The sequence below is a fragment of the Mugil cephalus genome, chromosome 4 (genome assembly GCF_022458985.1).
Source record: "Mugil cephalus isolate CIBA_MC_2020 chromosome 4, CIBA_Mcephalus_1.1, whole genome shotgun sequence".
In the NCBI taxonomy this organism is placed as follows: domain Eukaryota; kingdom Metazoa; phylum Chordata; class Actinopteri; order Mugiliformes; family Mugilidae; genus Mugil; species Mugil cephalus.
The window spans coordinates 3,775,515-3,791,484 of NC_061773.1; the positions used below are offsets into that span (position 1 = coordinate 3,775,515).

The following is a 15,970-nucleotide window of genomic DNA, read 5'->3' on the forward strand; positions in this document are numbered from 1 at the left end:
ACAGACCATCATTAAAGCATTTTTTGAACTGTAAATGTATTTGATGAAACTGAAAGATTTGCAAAGAAAAAAATCTACTTTCAATTTTTCACGTGTATAATTCTAATGGATTTAGGGATTTATATATATATTTTTTTTATCATACTTAATAATAACTGGCTGATGAATTTCCTTCTAAAACTGACACTGCCCTCTAGTGGTGGGAATGAATCTTATTTTTCCTCACTTGAAACATATAAATCAGCATAACACATTAAATAAGAGTGCATAAATGACCTGGTTGATGGGGTCCACAAAAGTATTTTCTGTAATGAAAGACTTAAACATCCATTTTAACAGTTATTAAACAAAAAAAAAGAAAAAAAAAGAACAAACAGAGCTGTGAAATAAATACACAGTACACAGTTTAATAAGGTAAAAAGCACTTAAGAGAATGAATGCGACCTCAAAAAGTGGAAGGTGGTGGCAGACACTTCAGATGAGACCTTCTGGAAAACCAGGATGAAGTGGAGATGGGGAGGAAAGGCAGAGAGGCAGATTTACAATTAATTCAAAGAACAGACTCCGAGACCACGGGTAAATAGACAGAGCTTGTGAGCAAATCTTCCTCATTCAACTATTGTCTAAGCTCCATTAAAGGTGGGAGGCAATACACCTTTGTCTTCTTTCAAGAACCTTTTAAAGACTTGGACTGAGTAAAACAATCAAAGGAAAGAATCTGTGGGGCACATTTAAAACACCGACATTCGACCCTCGAAAAGAGGACACAAAGTAATAATAGAGATTCAAATGTGATTTTAAAACCATGTCTCACCAGGTAAACAAGTATCTGTGTACTAAGCTTACAGTATAAGGTTATATTTCCACAGTTATCCTGTCAGACAGTAAGTACTGCAGATATAATGGCGAGAACAAGCACAAAGCAGTTCCAGGCTCAGCAAGACCAAGTCACTACATGTTCCTTTTATATACTGTGACAGCTATGCAGGGGCCTGAAACTGCACGCTGTTGCATAAAATCGTGGCTACACATGGATTTAGAAGACTTCTACCACAGCCGACACTGAAGCTGTGTGGTACAGGGTTTCATAAAGAATTAGCTTTGTCTCAAATCAACTTTCCACTTAGTAGTGGAAAGAGCAGACTAGACCTGATGATCTGCGTAGTGAAACCAATGGAAACATAACGGCCTGGAGGTAGGAACTTGACAAGAACAACCATCATGTAAATACTAAGTACACATTGACCACTTTGGCAGCTGTCTCATATAAGCATATTGTGACAGAACCTCACGATAGCTTCAGGGCAGTGACTGGAAGTCCCGTTACATCAGTGCCCAACTTTGCATTTCTATTATTATTATGAATAATAAACCATTTAAAACAGAAGAAAAGGAAGAAAACACTGTTAGGGAGCATAAAAGGAAAGTTTAATCACAACATTGATTCAACAGGACAACACAGATTTACTGTATGTACCAACACTATACATAATGTACATGTTCAATGACTGAACACTCAAAACATATTTTGGCCGACAAAATATCTAAGTGTACACACATATATATATATGTACATATACACAAAGAAAACCTATTTATTTACATGGACAGTATAGAAATTTGTGCAAAGGTCTTGGCCACAAAATTATGATTTCACAGTTCATCAGTGTTTAACTTCCCGTCTTCAGTTCACTCTATCTCAGTGAAGCGTGCAAACATGGCCTTACGAACAGCGTCCTTGTACGTGTCAGATGCTGAGAGTTCATATGAGCTTCCTTTAATTCCCAAGCCGGTGCCTTTGGTCCTCAACGAAGCCTGTGTGGAGAAGACGGTTATTAGAAGAGACAGACCGGACACAGGTGCCCCTCAGGTATCAGCCCTAATTGCTTTGCAACTAAAGAAAAGGAACACACCGACATGTGGATTCCATCTGCTAGAGGAGGCGGAGGGGGTTAGTGTTTTTTCTTTGAAGATTTCTCAGAGTCATGCAAATTGTTTTTATTGACTCACCGAGATGGGAGCGGTGATGCCTTGTTGGTGGCGCCCCAGACCTTTTCCCTCCTGCCAGCCCATCGCCTGCAGCATTTTGTTCCCAATATTATCACTTGTTAGGCCGTCTTTGGTGGGCTGTTCGTAGTTTCTATTGATGATGAACAGGACTCATTAAAGCGTTGCTTTAAAAAGTTAATTTAACAGCATTCATCAGCTCAAAGGGTAAACTCCACTTACACTGTTGGAGCTGGTGGTTGGTAGAATTTCTTCTTCGGTGCAGGAGGTTCAGGGACGCCATACTTCTCCCGTCTTTCTGCGGCTCTGTCTCTGTATTTCAGCTGTTAAAATGAACATTAAACTTATGAACAGACATTCTAACTGGAGAATCATTAATACAGAAAAATGGTTAACAAACTTGAGACCAATACCTCAGTCTCCTTCCTCTCCAGCTCCTCCAGCTCAGCCTCTGACAGCCTTGATCTTCGCTGAATTTCCAGGTTTTGCTAAAAACAATACATTTAAAACAATCAAATCAGAACAAAATAAACGTACTCACATGTAAATTGTGAGGTTTTCCCATAACGAATGTTACCTCCAGTTTGAAATGAATCTTTGCGCATTGAACAGATGGCAAAGCCCAGAATGTTCACAGCTACTTGCACATTAAACACCTGCTGTTGGCCATCCTCACCTTGTGGAGGTCAGAGAGCTGCTGGTGACGCAGCAGAGCCTCTTTGGTGGGGAACTGTCGTCGACAAAGCAGGCAAACCATCTTCTTCCAGTCTGTTATTTTTCCCTCCTCGTCCGCTGCTCTGCATGAGCCGCCCTCCTCTGGCTCGCTGTCCCCGTTGTAAGCAGCAACCAAATCACTCTGTGATATAAATACAGAAGAATGTAGCACGATGCTGGATTAGTTTGTAATTAACAGTGGAATATGGGTATACTGGCACAGGGACAACAAACCTTAGTCGATATCTCCTGCTCTGTGACCTTGAATTGTTCAGTCATAAGGGACGGCATGTCAAAACCTCCAATGTGCTGAAAGGCAACAAATACAGTCAATAAATAACTATTCAACTCAACCTGGCCAGTCTCTGAACTCACATTAAAAACATTTGAGCTTGGTAAACACAAACTTAGACAGACGCAAGTATAGTTTGCTTTGGATAAATACACCAATCATCCATAACATTATGACCACCTTCCTATTATTGTTGTATTTCTCCGTTGTGCATTGAAAACAGTTGTGACTGGTAACAGAATGTTGTTAGTGGGGGCCTTTTCGGTCCTATGGGTGTCTGAGGATCATCCCACATCAAATCGCTTCCCAGCAGAACATTGAAATGTCCCAAGATGGTCAATGTCATTTACTTCTCCTGTCAGTGGTTTTAATATTGTAGATGATCCATGTATAATATAAATACTAGCGTTGATAGAATATTCAGATTTTGCACTTTTGAACTTGTACTGACAGAATCAGGGATTACAATAAGTAACCAACAGTAGGTGTACATGTAGGTGGTGCTAATGTAATATCAAGTTAACATGATTGGTTTGCCAAACAGCCATAAACTCAGAGCGAAGCATCTCTGAGAGAGTCAGTGTCAGAACATGAGCTCCCCGCTGATGAGTCAGCAGACGCTTTCTGTTCTGGCTCAGTGTGAAGAGTTAACCAGAAAAGTGAGATCTTGTGATTCAAAGAAATGACTGTCAGCAGATGTACAGGAAAATATTCCACTATACTGAACTGTAACTGTAGTTGACTGAGGGAGTGTGTGTTTAGGTAGATGTGTGCACATACAGTTATTAATAAATACTCATGCTGATAGTAGGTAGTGGAAAACGCCCAAAAGAAGAACACCATTACTCTACCTTCTTCTCAAAGAGGGTGAAACCTGCATCAGCAGCTGCAGACTCTTTCCTGTCTTCGTCCTTGGAAGCCCCCAAGCCTTGGAAGGTGCTCTTAAAACTTTCTTTTTGTTTATTTAAGCTCTTCGCCCAACGTTCCATATCCTTTGCAATCTATAATTTAGTATGAACAAAAATGTATTGACAATGTAAGACAATGAAAAAGATATTGATAAAAAGAAAGAATTCTTAAAAAGAGCATTTACCTGCTGTGCAGATTTGTTTTTGGGCTTTTCTTTTTTCTCTTTGGGCTCTTTGCCGCCTGTGGTTGAGGAGCTGGCTGTGGCGTTCGCTGTAGTCGCTTGTTCTGTGCTTGTGTCGGCTTCAGCTGGAGCAGGGATGTATGTTTGCTTCTCACTGTCCCAGTAGAAGTACTGCTGGGTCTCAGAGTTATAATAGTACTGTTGAAGACAAACAAAACCATATCAAAAAACAGTTCTGATTAAAATAAATACAGTAGTGATGGCATCTTATGTGCGTCCAGTCAGACTACACTGTACATACTTGGCTGTTGGGATCGTAGTACAGGCCCGTCTGTGGGTCATAATAGTAACCTGAAGACTCATCATAGTGGTATGTGGAGATGTCAGGAACAGCTACAAATACAAAAAGCAGGCAAATATAAAACAACAAATAAATGACTTTTTGATCTGATTGCAGTTCATTCAGATGTCATCATTCTGTAGCCGGTATTACTTGTTGTGGTGGCAGTCGTGGCAGCAGAGACCGTTTCCACGGTGGAAGGTGATGGTGCAACTGACGCTGTGGTGCAAACACTGGCAACTTGTTGTGCTGCAACAAGCGGCCTCACTAGTTGATGTGACTGAAAGGGAGCAGAAGAGAATCACAATTAACATTTGCATTCACTGCACAATATGAGAGGGATAAATAATAGATCAGTCGCAGTCTGAGTCTGTCTAAGTTTATACACTACCTGTACGGCAGGCTGGCTGATGATGACAGGCTGGTAGACGTGAGGCGTCTGGGATAGGACCACACCTGCAGTCGCAGGGATCAAAGTCTTCATTCCTGGTGCGGCTGTTGATGGTAATAATAAAAGTTAGCACTCTCAGCCTGGGCATAAAAAGCTCCAAAAATATCTGTGAGCGACTGACACCTCTAACTACCTCCAAGTAATCCATCGCCAACGACAGAAGCCAGTCCTGCTGGCTGCTGTGGCCATAGCTGATAATTCTGGCCCTAACACAAAGAAAGCATGTCATCAGTCACTGGTCTCTCTTGTTAAAGTCATTGCTGCGGTGAAGTGGTGCGTAAACTGACCTGCGTCTGTTGTGCGTAGCCCTCTGGAAGAGCGATGTAATCAGAAGTGACACCTGAACTTTGCTGTAACTATATGGATGAAGGGAGGTATACGACAGAGTCAGTACCACAGCACCACAATCAAGTCAAGGCATTTGTCAACTTCACACCATTACTGTTTTACTGGATGACTGCTTCACTAAAAGACTCTCTGATATTGATATTTCCACTTGAATCGACTTTATAGTAAAGTCCTCTTATATCAGTTAAATTCAGGTCCCTATGCCCCCTCCCCCATATACCCCATCGGATTGCCTAGCAAACAAACTGTATACAGCTTGTACAGCAAAACATGGAGGGAAGCCAAAGTAAATGAATGGAGGAAAAAAAAAAAAAGAAAAAAAAAGAGATGCTGAGCAAGAGAGGAAATATTGGACTTGAGATAAAGAAAAAGGCTCCAAAGAGATACTCAGATACACCCATGTTGGCAGGAGATGCTGATCCTCAACCACATTAACTAGTTCATTAAACAATGAGCTCATTATAAGAGTGTAATAAATTATATGACAGAAGCAAGTGTATTAATTTTGTCTATAAATATAAATAAATGTTACTTAAATGCATTTAACGTTCTCAAATAAATAAATAGATACGTCACTGAAGATGTAGCCAAAACATGTAAAACTGTTGTAAAATCCTGATACCTGACTGGACGACCACTGAGCAGCAGCTATGGCTGTGCTGGCAACAGACAGGGCGTTTGCTCTGATCCCATCAGGCTGCGCTGAGTCTCTGCAAAGAACAGTGGTTATTTATGTTGAAAAACTGAACTAGTTTTATTTCATCCTAACTGTGCAAACTGTATGTGAAGCACCTCATACTGTGAACATCCAAAATAGCCTACATGCAATATATGCTATTCACAGGAAGCTGATTGTTTGATGACTCACTTCCTAGCACTCTTGGCATAATCCACACCGATTGTTTTTCCATCCAGTTTTAGAGGAGGCTGAAGCCCCTGGAGAATGGTGAGCAGCTGAGAAGCCTCCTATATGGATAAAATAAAGACACTTTATGATACTAGCGTACACCTCTGACAGAAACACATGGTGACTACAGCACAGTAAACATACCAAGGGGGATGAGAGCTGGACAAAGGCAAAACCGCGGTTCTGTCCTGTTTGTTTGTCTTTAATGAGGCGGATGTTACTAGCAGACAGGTTGGCGTACGGTGCCAGCAAGTTCAAAATCCCATCAACAGTTGACAGTGGGGCAATGTTTCTCAAAATAATTGCTGTGAAAAAGAGAGGGTTGTTAATATGGAGAATGTGTGCACAAGGAGAATGTAATATTTTAGTATGTGGCATACTTACTGTCTCCACAGTATTCTCCTGGCTGTTGAGACTCAACATTTGAACCATTTACTCCAGGAGAGTCCCCTAAACTCAGCAATAAACAGGAGAGATGCATAAATGATCAGCCAGTAACACGTTGTAAGAGGCACAGAACAATCTAAGCTACACTTTGGTCAACAACTCACCCACTTTTGCTGCTCCACACCTGAAACACTTCAGCCTCTTCCGAAAATTGTACAGACCACACTGAAACGTCAAGTAATGGTTAGTTTTGTTTTTAAAAAAAAAAAAAAAAAAAAAAAAATCAGAAAAAAGAGACAACAATCAGAGTTGGAAGCATCACTCACAGCATTGCACAGCCAATTTTCAAACTTCTGTTTCCTGTTGCTGTAGTGCACGGCAATGCTTTTCCCCTGGATCACCAGCTTGTTCTGTGGAGTCAGAACAGCAGTTATACCAAAATTCGACGAGTTAAAGCGAAAGAGGCAGGTCAGGTCCTGCCACTACCCCACCCAATCAGTGAGAGCAGCCGGAGCGGGAGGGAGTGGCTAGATTTACACTCACTGCTCAGGTGGAGCGTCTCGGGGAGTAAAATGGAACAGAGGCAGGAAGAGAGGTTCAGAGAGAGAGCTGCGGTTCTGAGTACGAGGGAAACTGCGCCTGTGTTTGGGACCGGAGTGCTGCCAGCTCATCCCCGTCTCACTCCAATCTTCGGATGTTAAATGGAGGTGAGAAACTATCCATGTGACTGAGCTGGAGCAGGATGTGCTATGAAACCCACATGGCAGTCAGTATAAACTAAAGAACATGGGCCACTCTGACGTTTACTCTCCATATGCAAAGTGCTTATTTAGTTTGTATATTTTCTGCAGTGTCATGACAGTAAATGAAGCAGTTGAAACACTGAGATTTTGTTTCTGAAAACTCTGCTCTGTGCCGCTACAAGAATAACCAACCAAGTGTGTGATATCAAAAGTATTTACTTCTGACATCAGAGCTTTGGATGACTAAGATCCTCTAAAATACAAACAAATTCAGCTTTCTAAGTTGGTGTCTTTATCGTGGTATTTGGGCTCTAATCTCCAAGAGTAGTTCTAGACTTGGTGATTGTTGAGGCAACCTGATTGGTCTCCATCCACCGGGTAGAATCTTGCAAGTGATAAAACTCCACGAAGGCGAAACCTCGGCTTACACCTAGAGACAGCATTCAAATATAGACGGGAGGCGTGTTAGTTAGAATGCTTTGGGGTAACATTCAAACTTACAATGGGCTTGTACAGGCCAACTCAAAAGTAAAACGGAGGCGGGCAGGGTGCTTACAAGGTGAGAGGGGAGGCGGTGGAATTTGTTTACCAAAGCTTTTTCACTTCTGTTCAGAAATGGAGGATATAGAACATACAGTTTCATCCTTACCTGAACGCATCGTCAAACCAGACTGTCTACGTGTCACAAAGTAATCTCTGACAGGGTTTTGTTTTTTTCAGGCATAGAAATAAAGGAGGTGTAGTGGGTTGAAAAACAGAGCATGGAAGTGAAAGAGAGTCACTCCGGTGAACAGCATCACTCACCTGTCCTTTTCTTCATCAAACGTATGTCTACAGGCTGCGGACCCTGCAGCTGCTCGAGTGTTGTGCGAATCTGGAAAATGGAGGCAGATGATGAAATTCATCCCAGCACAACTGCCGTTACCGGCTGTTCTTAACTAAGCTGCCTTTACCTCACCGATATTAGGTGAATTCCTATAACAAAGAATTTCCCAAACTCTACATATTCTCTGAACAGACAATCAGGACGTTTCATGTGGAATGAAAACAAAAGTGGATGCATGAATGAGGACTGTGATCTTACATCATCCTCTGTGACATGAACAGAGAGACCCCTTAGCATGATGGTCTTGCTCTCCTCCTCCTGCTCCATTTTGTAGTCCTGCTCTGGATAATCGCCCTCATATTCCTCATCAGATCTGTCACTGTTGCGTCGCTTACGGCCCCTCTGTTGCAGACAAAAAGGAATAACCGAATTAAGAGCCACAACGCATGGAGGATTCTTCTGCTAGAGGAGCGCAAGTACCACGAGCCTTGACAATGATCGTTAATAATTACTGCTTGCCTCTGGACTGCGCTCATCAAAGCGCTCTCTCTGCCTGTCGTCAGCCCAGTGTCGATCACAATCTCTCTCCACATCTCTATCTCGTCTCTCGCACCATTCTGGGTCGTCTCTCCTCCCATCCGGACCGTATCTTCCACTGCGTTCACCGCGACTCGGCCTGAGGGAGAAAGCAAAACCCACCAGTGACATAAACATAGTAGCACACGGTGTAAAATGAGTAAAATAATCACATGGATTATATGCCTCTTACCTTTCATCCGTCCCCATGGTTTAGTGTGGGACACAAGTTTGAGACTAAAATTCTGTGAAAATCAAAAGTAAAGCAGCTGAATTTGCAGGTCAGCAGGTAAAAAGTCAATAAAACACATTCCAAACCTTAAGATGGCTTGTTTTTTACTACATACGTTTACCATTTTTGAAGGTAAACTTTGAACATCACGGATTTGACTCAAAGACACACAATAGTGAGGAAACAAATATAGAATTCTGACATTAGCAACAACATATCTGGTCTACCAACTGTCTCGATCCAGCTGCGAAGCATAACACAATTTGCTTAATTAAAGAAGAGGGCCTCCGCTTACAGTTAGCAAGGTCACTGCAGCTAACCGTTCGTTTTATGAAAATCGTTGATAAATGGAAAAAAACCTAAGCTTTCGTTGCATAAATTAGCACACGTAAAACATAAAGTTGACATAAAATCTTGTTTGAGGGCGTTGCATACCGTTTCGATAACACAGCTGATTGTCTGTGATGATGACGGCCCAATAAACTGAGGCTCCCCTAATTTTTCACGAGTACTTCCAGTCTTTATCCGCGACAGTCTTCTTCTTTTTCACAGCCCCGTTAGCAAACAGGACATGTGGCCGTTACCGCCACCTACTGGACCAACATATTAAAATAATAATAAAATAATTGATAATTAAACGCTTATTTTCTTCCTCTGTGCTTTAATTCGCCATGTTTTATATTAATAAGTAATCTATAAAATGCTATTGAACTACGTTTTAAAGAATAAAACTTTTTTTTTTAAAAAAAACAGACCAAACTAGTTTCTTTTCTTCTTTTTTAGATCATCAGCTAAAATCTACACAGCACTAATCGTTCACTATTAGACTGTATGTATTAGGGTGTTGTGTGCATAATTGTTAGGGTCAAGAGGTATTTATGACTGTATTGCTAGTTCCTCTAGTCCTCCAGATTTCACAAACTATAACAGTGACTTAACTGACTCAGTTTATTAGGTGTACAAATGCTTTCTAATATAACAGTCTTACACAATTCTGACCTACTTCACCATGGCCAGACACTACAGCATCTTGTATTATCACATTTGTATTGTATTTTTTTTCTTCTAAAACTAAACATTAAAAAATCTTTTAAGAGGGATTTAGTGCTGGTTGGTGTAAGAACACATTCGTTTTCACTAGTGTACCTAGTTTGTCCACCTGTCCAACTACAAGTTGAATTGGGAACTTTTTTTGTTTTTTTTACACTGCTTTATCATAAAGTGAACTTTACAACCTCCACGAGGCCAAGGCTTACAACAGATTTAACGTATTGGAATGATTTCGTTCTCACTAGTGTACTAGTTTGTTTGTGTTTTTCATTGTTCTTGAAGCCTCTTCCTCAGGCTGCTTTCAGCACCTCCTCCATCACCGCTGGGTGGCGCTGTACTCCCAGCGAGTGAGATGCAAACGAGCAGCAGAAGCAGAAACCTGCTCTCATCCGTGGGGCTCACACACAGCGCGATGGCAGTGGATGCGAACCGATAAAGACCGTCGAAGTTATTTTCCCACTTCAAATCTTGCACGATTTGTGTCTTTGGGAGTTGAGGAGACACTGGAAAGTGTTCGCTGAGACGAGCCTCCCACCGCTCTACACTACTGCGATCCGGACTCCAGGAAGAAGGTAGCCAGCGAGCTAACGTAGCGCACCGCTAGCGTCAGCTTGGTTCATTTGTGGCGTTTTCATTCGGAACTCATGGTGATTTCAACACATAAAAACGTGAAGCTTGACGTATACTGTTTCGTGTTAGTGTGTTAGCTTGATATTTATCATTAACGGTACGCGAACGACACTACCTAGCCAGCTAGCAAGAATGACAGCCCGTTCTCATCCCTCTGTAACCTGTCGTAGCCTGGACATAAATCCTCTAAACCAGGGAACCCATACAATCCAGTTTGATGTCACTGGGGCCGGACCAGTAACATTATAGCAGAATAAGGAAAAGTCCGAACGTTTCCCTTGTTTTTGTTCAAAGAGTAGTGCAAAAGTACATTACACGAACAACCTGGAATTTCTGTCAAAAAAATAAAGTGCAATTTTATCACTGACTTTTAGCACTGAGCGTTGTGTTCTGTCTGCTACTCCACTAAAACAATGGACAAATCAGGAATAGCAGTTACATTTGTAGCACTCTGTTCTCTTACTTTACAGGTGGACGCGTAACCCACCTCAAAACTATCTACTAATAAAGTATTAAATTTGGGATGTGTGTATACCAGCAGTTTTTTTTTTTTTTGGGCCAGGTGGTCTCCACATTTGAATAGATTCTTAGTTAAATAGTCCATAGTGTCTTTACAGTACCCACAGTTCCTGGGATACAGAATGCTGTTACATATTGTCTGGAAAAAAACCTCTTTGAACAGTGTCTCGTCACTGTGGTGAAGAAACACATCCTCAGGCTTGGTCTTTGTTCATGAACATCCAGTAGGTTCTTAGCAGCTTGGGTCAATAATTGTTTCTCAAGCACAAGTCTCTTATACTGCTAGCAGGAGGAGCTAGCCAGCTGTAACTTCAACTAAGTAGAATTCCCAAAGGAAAAATGCTCCCACTGAGATTCAAGTCTCTCCAGCAAAAATGTCTGGTAGGTTAGCTTGAACATCATTATACCATTAACAACACAAGACTATGGTGTGTTCAGGAACCATGTTAACCATACGACATCCCATTTACTTACTGAGCCTAAATACCAGTAGTCTTCTATGTGATTTCCTCATTTTGCATTGCCACAGGCCTGATTAAATGCTATGGCGGGCCAGGTTTGCCCCCGGCCTGTATTTGTGACACCTGTGCTCTATGTGATTGACAACAATCGAATGAAAGCTTTGCTGTGTTAAACTTCCCCAGTGTCTCCTGAAAACATCATGTATCTTACGGCCACTTTGCTTTGTCTTTAGTTTTTTAAGCTAACGGACAGAATGGCTGAGCCGGAGCTTCTGCTGGACTCCAATATTCGCCTCTGGGTGGTGCTGCCCATTGTCTTCATCACCTTTCTGGTTGGGGTGATAAGGCATTATGTGTCCATTCTTCTCCAGAGTGACAAGAAGTTGACCTTAGAGCAAGTGTCTGACAGGTATGTGAAAACTGATCACATTTAAGTTGTTTGCAATTCATACAAATATTTACTTACTTTTCTCCAAACTCAGTCAGGTTCTTATACGGAGCAGAATTCTCAGAGAAAACGGAAAATACATTCCCAAACAGGTATGCAGTTTTGATTTAGAATGTTGCATACAAATCATGAGTTCGCCCCTTCACGGTTTCAAATGTATAATCGACACAAAACCATTTCATGTATATATGTCTCAAGCAAGTAGGGAAATGTTACTAAAGGTTTCTTTGTGTTTTAGTCCTTTTTGATGAGGAAGTTCTACTTTAATAATCAAGAAGATGGATTTTTTAAGAAGACCAAAAGGAAGGTGGTTCCCCCGTCTCCAATGACAGGTAAGGAAGTGATCATGGCATCATCCGTGATGTAATCCACATTAACTAAAGAAGTCAAAATGTAAGCAAAACCCTAGTTAAATGATGTCATTTATCATATATTTAGGATGATTCCATTTGACAAACTCTCAACAGAGAGGGTGACAGGATTTCAGTGCGTTCATTTAGCAGGGGAGATCTTTTTCTTATACATCATAATGTCAAAAGTAATGTCCACAATAGTTAAGGGATCACATACTTTTAAACCAATCTTTATGGATAAGAAACTGTGGACGACCAGAGAACTCGGCATCACCGCTCAGAGGTAATTGCTGATTACCTCAACGTTGACGCTGCTGTCTGACAGTTCAGTGCATCACTGTTATTCCACGATGCAAATCTCAATATATATAACAATGCAGCAAAAACTTATATAAGAGCAAGCCTTAGCTAACATGGCTATGGTTAGCCTAGCTATGCACCCATGCTACGATTTGATTAGATTCCTCTAGCTCTCATTTGACGTTGAGACCAGCTGTAGTGGCTCGGCATATCCATGTTGGTGAAACATTAGTATTGAAAGTAGTCCGTATTGATATTGATGTAAAATCACTTTACACTCAGATGTTTCCAAAGTGACAAAAAGAGAGATTTCTTTAATTTCATTTACTTGCTCTCCAATGTCAGAAATAAAAAATGAGAAGTATATTTATATGAATATATAAATATAAGCTATATATTTTACCTCCCTACAATCTTTGGTCAAGTATTTGCTGGCACTCAACTGTGCCCAGTGTGAAGATGGAAAAAAAGCTTATTTTACTATGACTCTTTTGAATGACCTGCAGGCCAGACTCAGTCTCGTCTCTCCATCTAATCAGATATGAAGGAAACTCAAATACAGTCTTACAATAACATACAATACATTCAACTAACTACTGGGTGTTTTGTTGCTCATTTGCTTCTCATTATGTGTCTTCAGATCCCAGCATGCTGACGGACATGATGAAAGGCAATGTCACCAACGTGCTTCCCATGATCCTCATCGGGGGCTGGATCAACTGGACGTTTTCTGGATTTGTAACAAGTAATGATCCCGCTCACTCGCTGATGTTGCATCTTGTGGTGCATAACGTGGCAAAAACAAAAACAATCAATTTTACATGGAAATTCGACATTAAGTTGTATTTGTGCTCTTGTTCCACAGCTAAGGTTCCCTTCCCTCTCACACTGCGCTTTAAACCCATGCTGCAGCAAGGAATAGAGCTGCTCTCTTTGGATGCGTCTTGGTAAACTAATAAAATAATATCTGTGGACATGTGCTGTAGTGGTCATTATGTGTCATCTAAAACTGGTGTATGACCTTCTTTTGATTTGTTTTGTTTTTGTGTACGTTCGTCATCCAGGGTGAGCTCCGCATCTTGGTATTTCTTGAACGTGTTTGGACTTCGAAGCATGTACTCATTAATTTTAGGCCAGGATAATGGTAAGTCTTGATCATTTCCAGCTTTCAAATGTTTTGCTTATTCTGATGTTCTGAAAATAACAAATATTTTGTCAGTGTCCAAACATGCATGGAACTAACTGTATGAGATGCTCCCCCATAGGTGCAGATCAGTCGAGGATCATGCAGGAGCAGATGAGTGGTGCTGCCATGGCCATGCCTGCAGATACAAATAAAGCATTTAAGGTATGCGTTATAGTGACAGGATTAGGATTATTGACCCTGGACTTTGTTAGCCTTTTTTTCATGTGACGTTTGTCCTTGTTTGTTCAGGCTGAGTGGGAAGCGTTGGAGCTGACTGACCATCAGTGGGCGCTGGAGAGTGTAGAGGAGGATCTGATGAGCAGAGAGCTGGACTTTGACGGCATGTTTAGCAAGGAGCTGCCGAGCGGTATCTTCTGATGGCCTCATCACTTCTATTGGGAGCCTTTAATTTCAAAATGGATCACTGAAGGGATTTGTTTTTGTTTTACACCACAGAAATGGTTACAAATCCCTTCATGTTATGCAAAGTGAACTTTAACTCGTTGTCTTCTCACGTGTATTTACCTTTCCATTCCTGTCCGTATATTTCAAATGACTTTAAATACACTAGTTTTGCTGATGCATCTTGAGAAACATTATTTCATGTATGAGACCAGAAATTATTTGGGAGACAGAAACTAAGTGATTTTTTTTGCTCATTAAAATGCATTATTGTTAGCTTGCACCTGTATGCCATCATAAAAATGCCATTAGTTAACAGACTTTTTTTTCTTGTGTCATACACAGCTAAACTAGCTGTTTCCATTTTGATATGCAATATGTTTAAACCACTGGACACAAGCATGTTACATGTCTGAATGTGGATTATTTGATAAAGCATTAACACTCTTTAATCACTCCTTTATTAGATTATAGATGGATCCCAGTAGAAACAAACAATGCGTTTAGTTTTTGACTGAGAACAGATGAAACTATGTGTTTTTGGAGTATGTAGACGGTTTTTTGTATTGTAACCCCCTGTTTTGTACAGTATAAAGTCTGTTTTGATTAAAATATACTTTTTATTTGTTGCAGTTTACAACAAAACATTGTTTTATTTTGATATATAAATAAGTTCTTTCACTTAGCCCTCAGGCTCATCATTTTGCAGAAGGGAGGTATGACTGCTTTTATCAGTCAACAATGTTAGGACAGAGAGGGCAAATATCACACACCAAATCATTTTAAAGCCATCATCATGGATGAGTATGATTTCACAAGAAAAAAATAAAAAGGAAGATAACAAATGTGTGTGTATATGTTAGTTAAATTCTGTTAAGGAAGATATTTTTAATGTGACATGGTTGTCCAAGAATACGCTCAGTAAAAAACGAAACAAAAAAATAACATTGTACACAAAGGAAATAACCAAAGTTATCATTACTGGTTTGGGACTATTGCATATAAAACAAGTCTACGAATAAACTTTTGTCTAAAACATAAATTGGTAAAATTTTTTATCCACATCAGGTTACGGTTGAATAAAAGTGTTTTGATATTTATTAAATTTGATTAAATAAATCAGTCATTACTTAATTAAATATAATTAATTTTTTAAAATTTAAAATAGATACGAAAACCAATTCTGTATAAAAAGACTGAATTAATTTGAATTATTGACCCTTCTCTTCCCGTTGCCATGGTGAATCAAAGCATCAGAGCCCCACTGATGATGGCCTCCGTCACTCCTCTGTGTGGACTGTGATCACATATTTTGCAATCAAAATCTGAGTGTTTTTTTTTTTTTTTTTTTTTTTTGATACAGAGTTTGTTGAACCTGTCTTGAACAGGACACTGCCCAATGCTGGTAGTGATGAAGAATATTGGAGTGCAACAGCAGCGGTCCTCAACTCTGTACAGACTGTAGAGCAGTTACAGCAGTTACAGATATTGAGGGGGGCTGGACCAGTTACAAAATAGCAAAATAAGCTATGAAGATAACCTCCTCCTCAGCTTCTACCACTTCTTCTTTCTCATTTTTATCTTCCACCTCCTTCGTTTTGTCTTCTTCCTTCTTCTCCTGCTCCTCCATCTACCTTTTTCTTGCCGTTTTCATTCTTATCCTTCTATATTAAATTTTTATTTTAGGGGTGCTGGGAAATGGGGTAGA

The 15,970-nt window shown here is 40.4% G+C and overlaps 2 protein-coding genes across 2 annotated transcripts; one reads left to right on the forward strand and one right to left on the reverse strand.

The window, feature by feature from the left end:
• Positions 1–1,406: 1,406 nt before the first annotated feature.
• Positions 1,407–9,458, reverse strand: LOC125007209 (RNA-binding protein 5-like). The gene is made up of 25 exons (XM_047583877.1): positions 9,349–9,458; positions 8,875–8,926; positions 8,625–8,781; positions 8,364–8,507; positions 8,084–8,153; positions 7,636–7,709; positions 6,863–6,946; positions 6,701–6,761; positions 6,534–6,599; positions 6,294–6,454; positions 6,111–6,208; positions 5,865–5,952; positions 5,182–5,250; positions 5,028–5,100; positions 4,835–4,938; positions 4,597–4,723; positions 4,405–4,496; positions 4,107–4,301; positions 3,865–4,014; positions 2,956–3,030; positions 2,684–2,863; positions 2,421–2,495; positions 2,230–2,330; positions 2,011–2,140; positions 1,407–1,815 (listed from the first exon to the last, which is right to left on the reverse strand). Exons 2-25 carry the CDS (start codon positions 8,889–8,891, stop codon positions 1,690–1,692), a joined length of 2,517 nt encoding a protein of 838 aa, XP_047439833.1. The 5' UTR covers positions 8,892–8,926; positions 9,349–9,458; the 3' UTR covers positions 1,407–1,689.
• An 847-nt stretch (positions 9,459–10,305) lies between these two features.
• emc3 (ER membrane protein complex subunit 3) lies at positions 10,306–14,907 on the forward strand. Its single transcript, XM_047583958.1, has 9 exons — positions 10,306–10,535; positions 11,807–11,982; positions 12,056–12,113; positions 12,260–12,353; positions 13,315–13,419; positions 13,540–13,621; positions 13,739–13,818; positions 13,940–14,022; positions 14,110–14,907. The coding sequence occupies exons 2-9, from the start codon at positions 11,828–11,830 to the stop codon at positions 14,236–14,238; spliced, it is 786 nt and encodes a 261-aa protein (XP_047439914.1). The 5' UTR covers positions 10,306–10,535; positions 11,807–11,827; the 3' UTR covers positions 14,239–14,907.
• Positions 14,908–15,970: the final 1,063 nt, after the last annotated feature.

Excerpts from the sequence above, each read along its gene's own strand:
- LOC125007209 (XM_047583877.1), bottom strand. Across the intron at positions 7,710-8,083 it reads TTTGATGAAGAAAAGGACAG|GTGTAAGCCGAGGTTTCGCC; the intron begins GTGAGTGATGCT and ends TGCTGTCTCTAG. Across the intron at positions 3,031-3,864 it reads TCACCCTCTTTGAGAAGAAG|CACATTGGAGGTTTTGACAT; the intron begins GTAGAGTAATGG and ends GTTGCCTTTCAG.
- emc3 (XM_047583958.1), top strand. The coding sequence starts at position 11,828 with ATGGCTGAGCCGGAGCTTCTGCTGGACTCCAATATTCGCCTCTGGGTG. Across the intron at positions 12,114-12,259 it reads GAAAATACATTCCCAAACAG|TCCTTTTTGATGAGGAAGTT; the intron begins GTATGCAGTTTT and ends TTTGTGTTTTAG. Across the intron at positions 13,622-13,738 it reads CTCTCTTTGGATGCGTCTTG|GGTGAGCTCCGCATCTTGGT; the intron begins GTAAACTAATAA and ends TTCGTCATCCAG.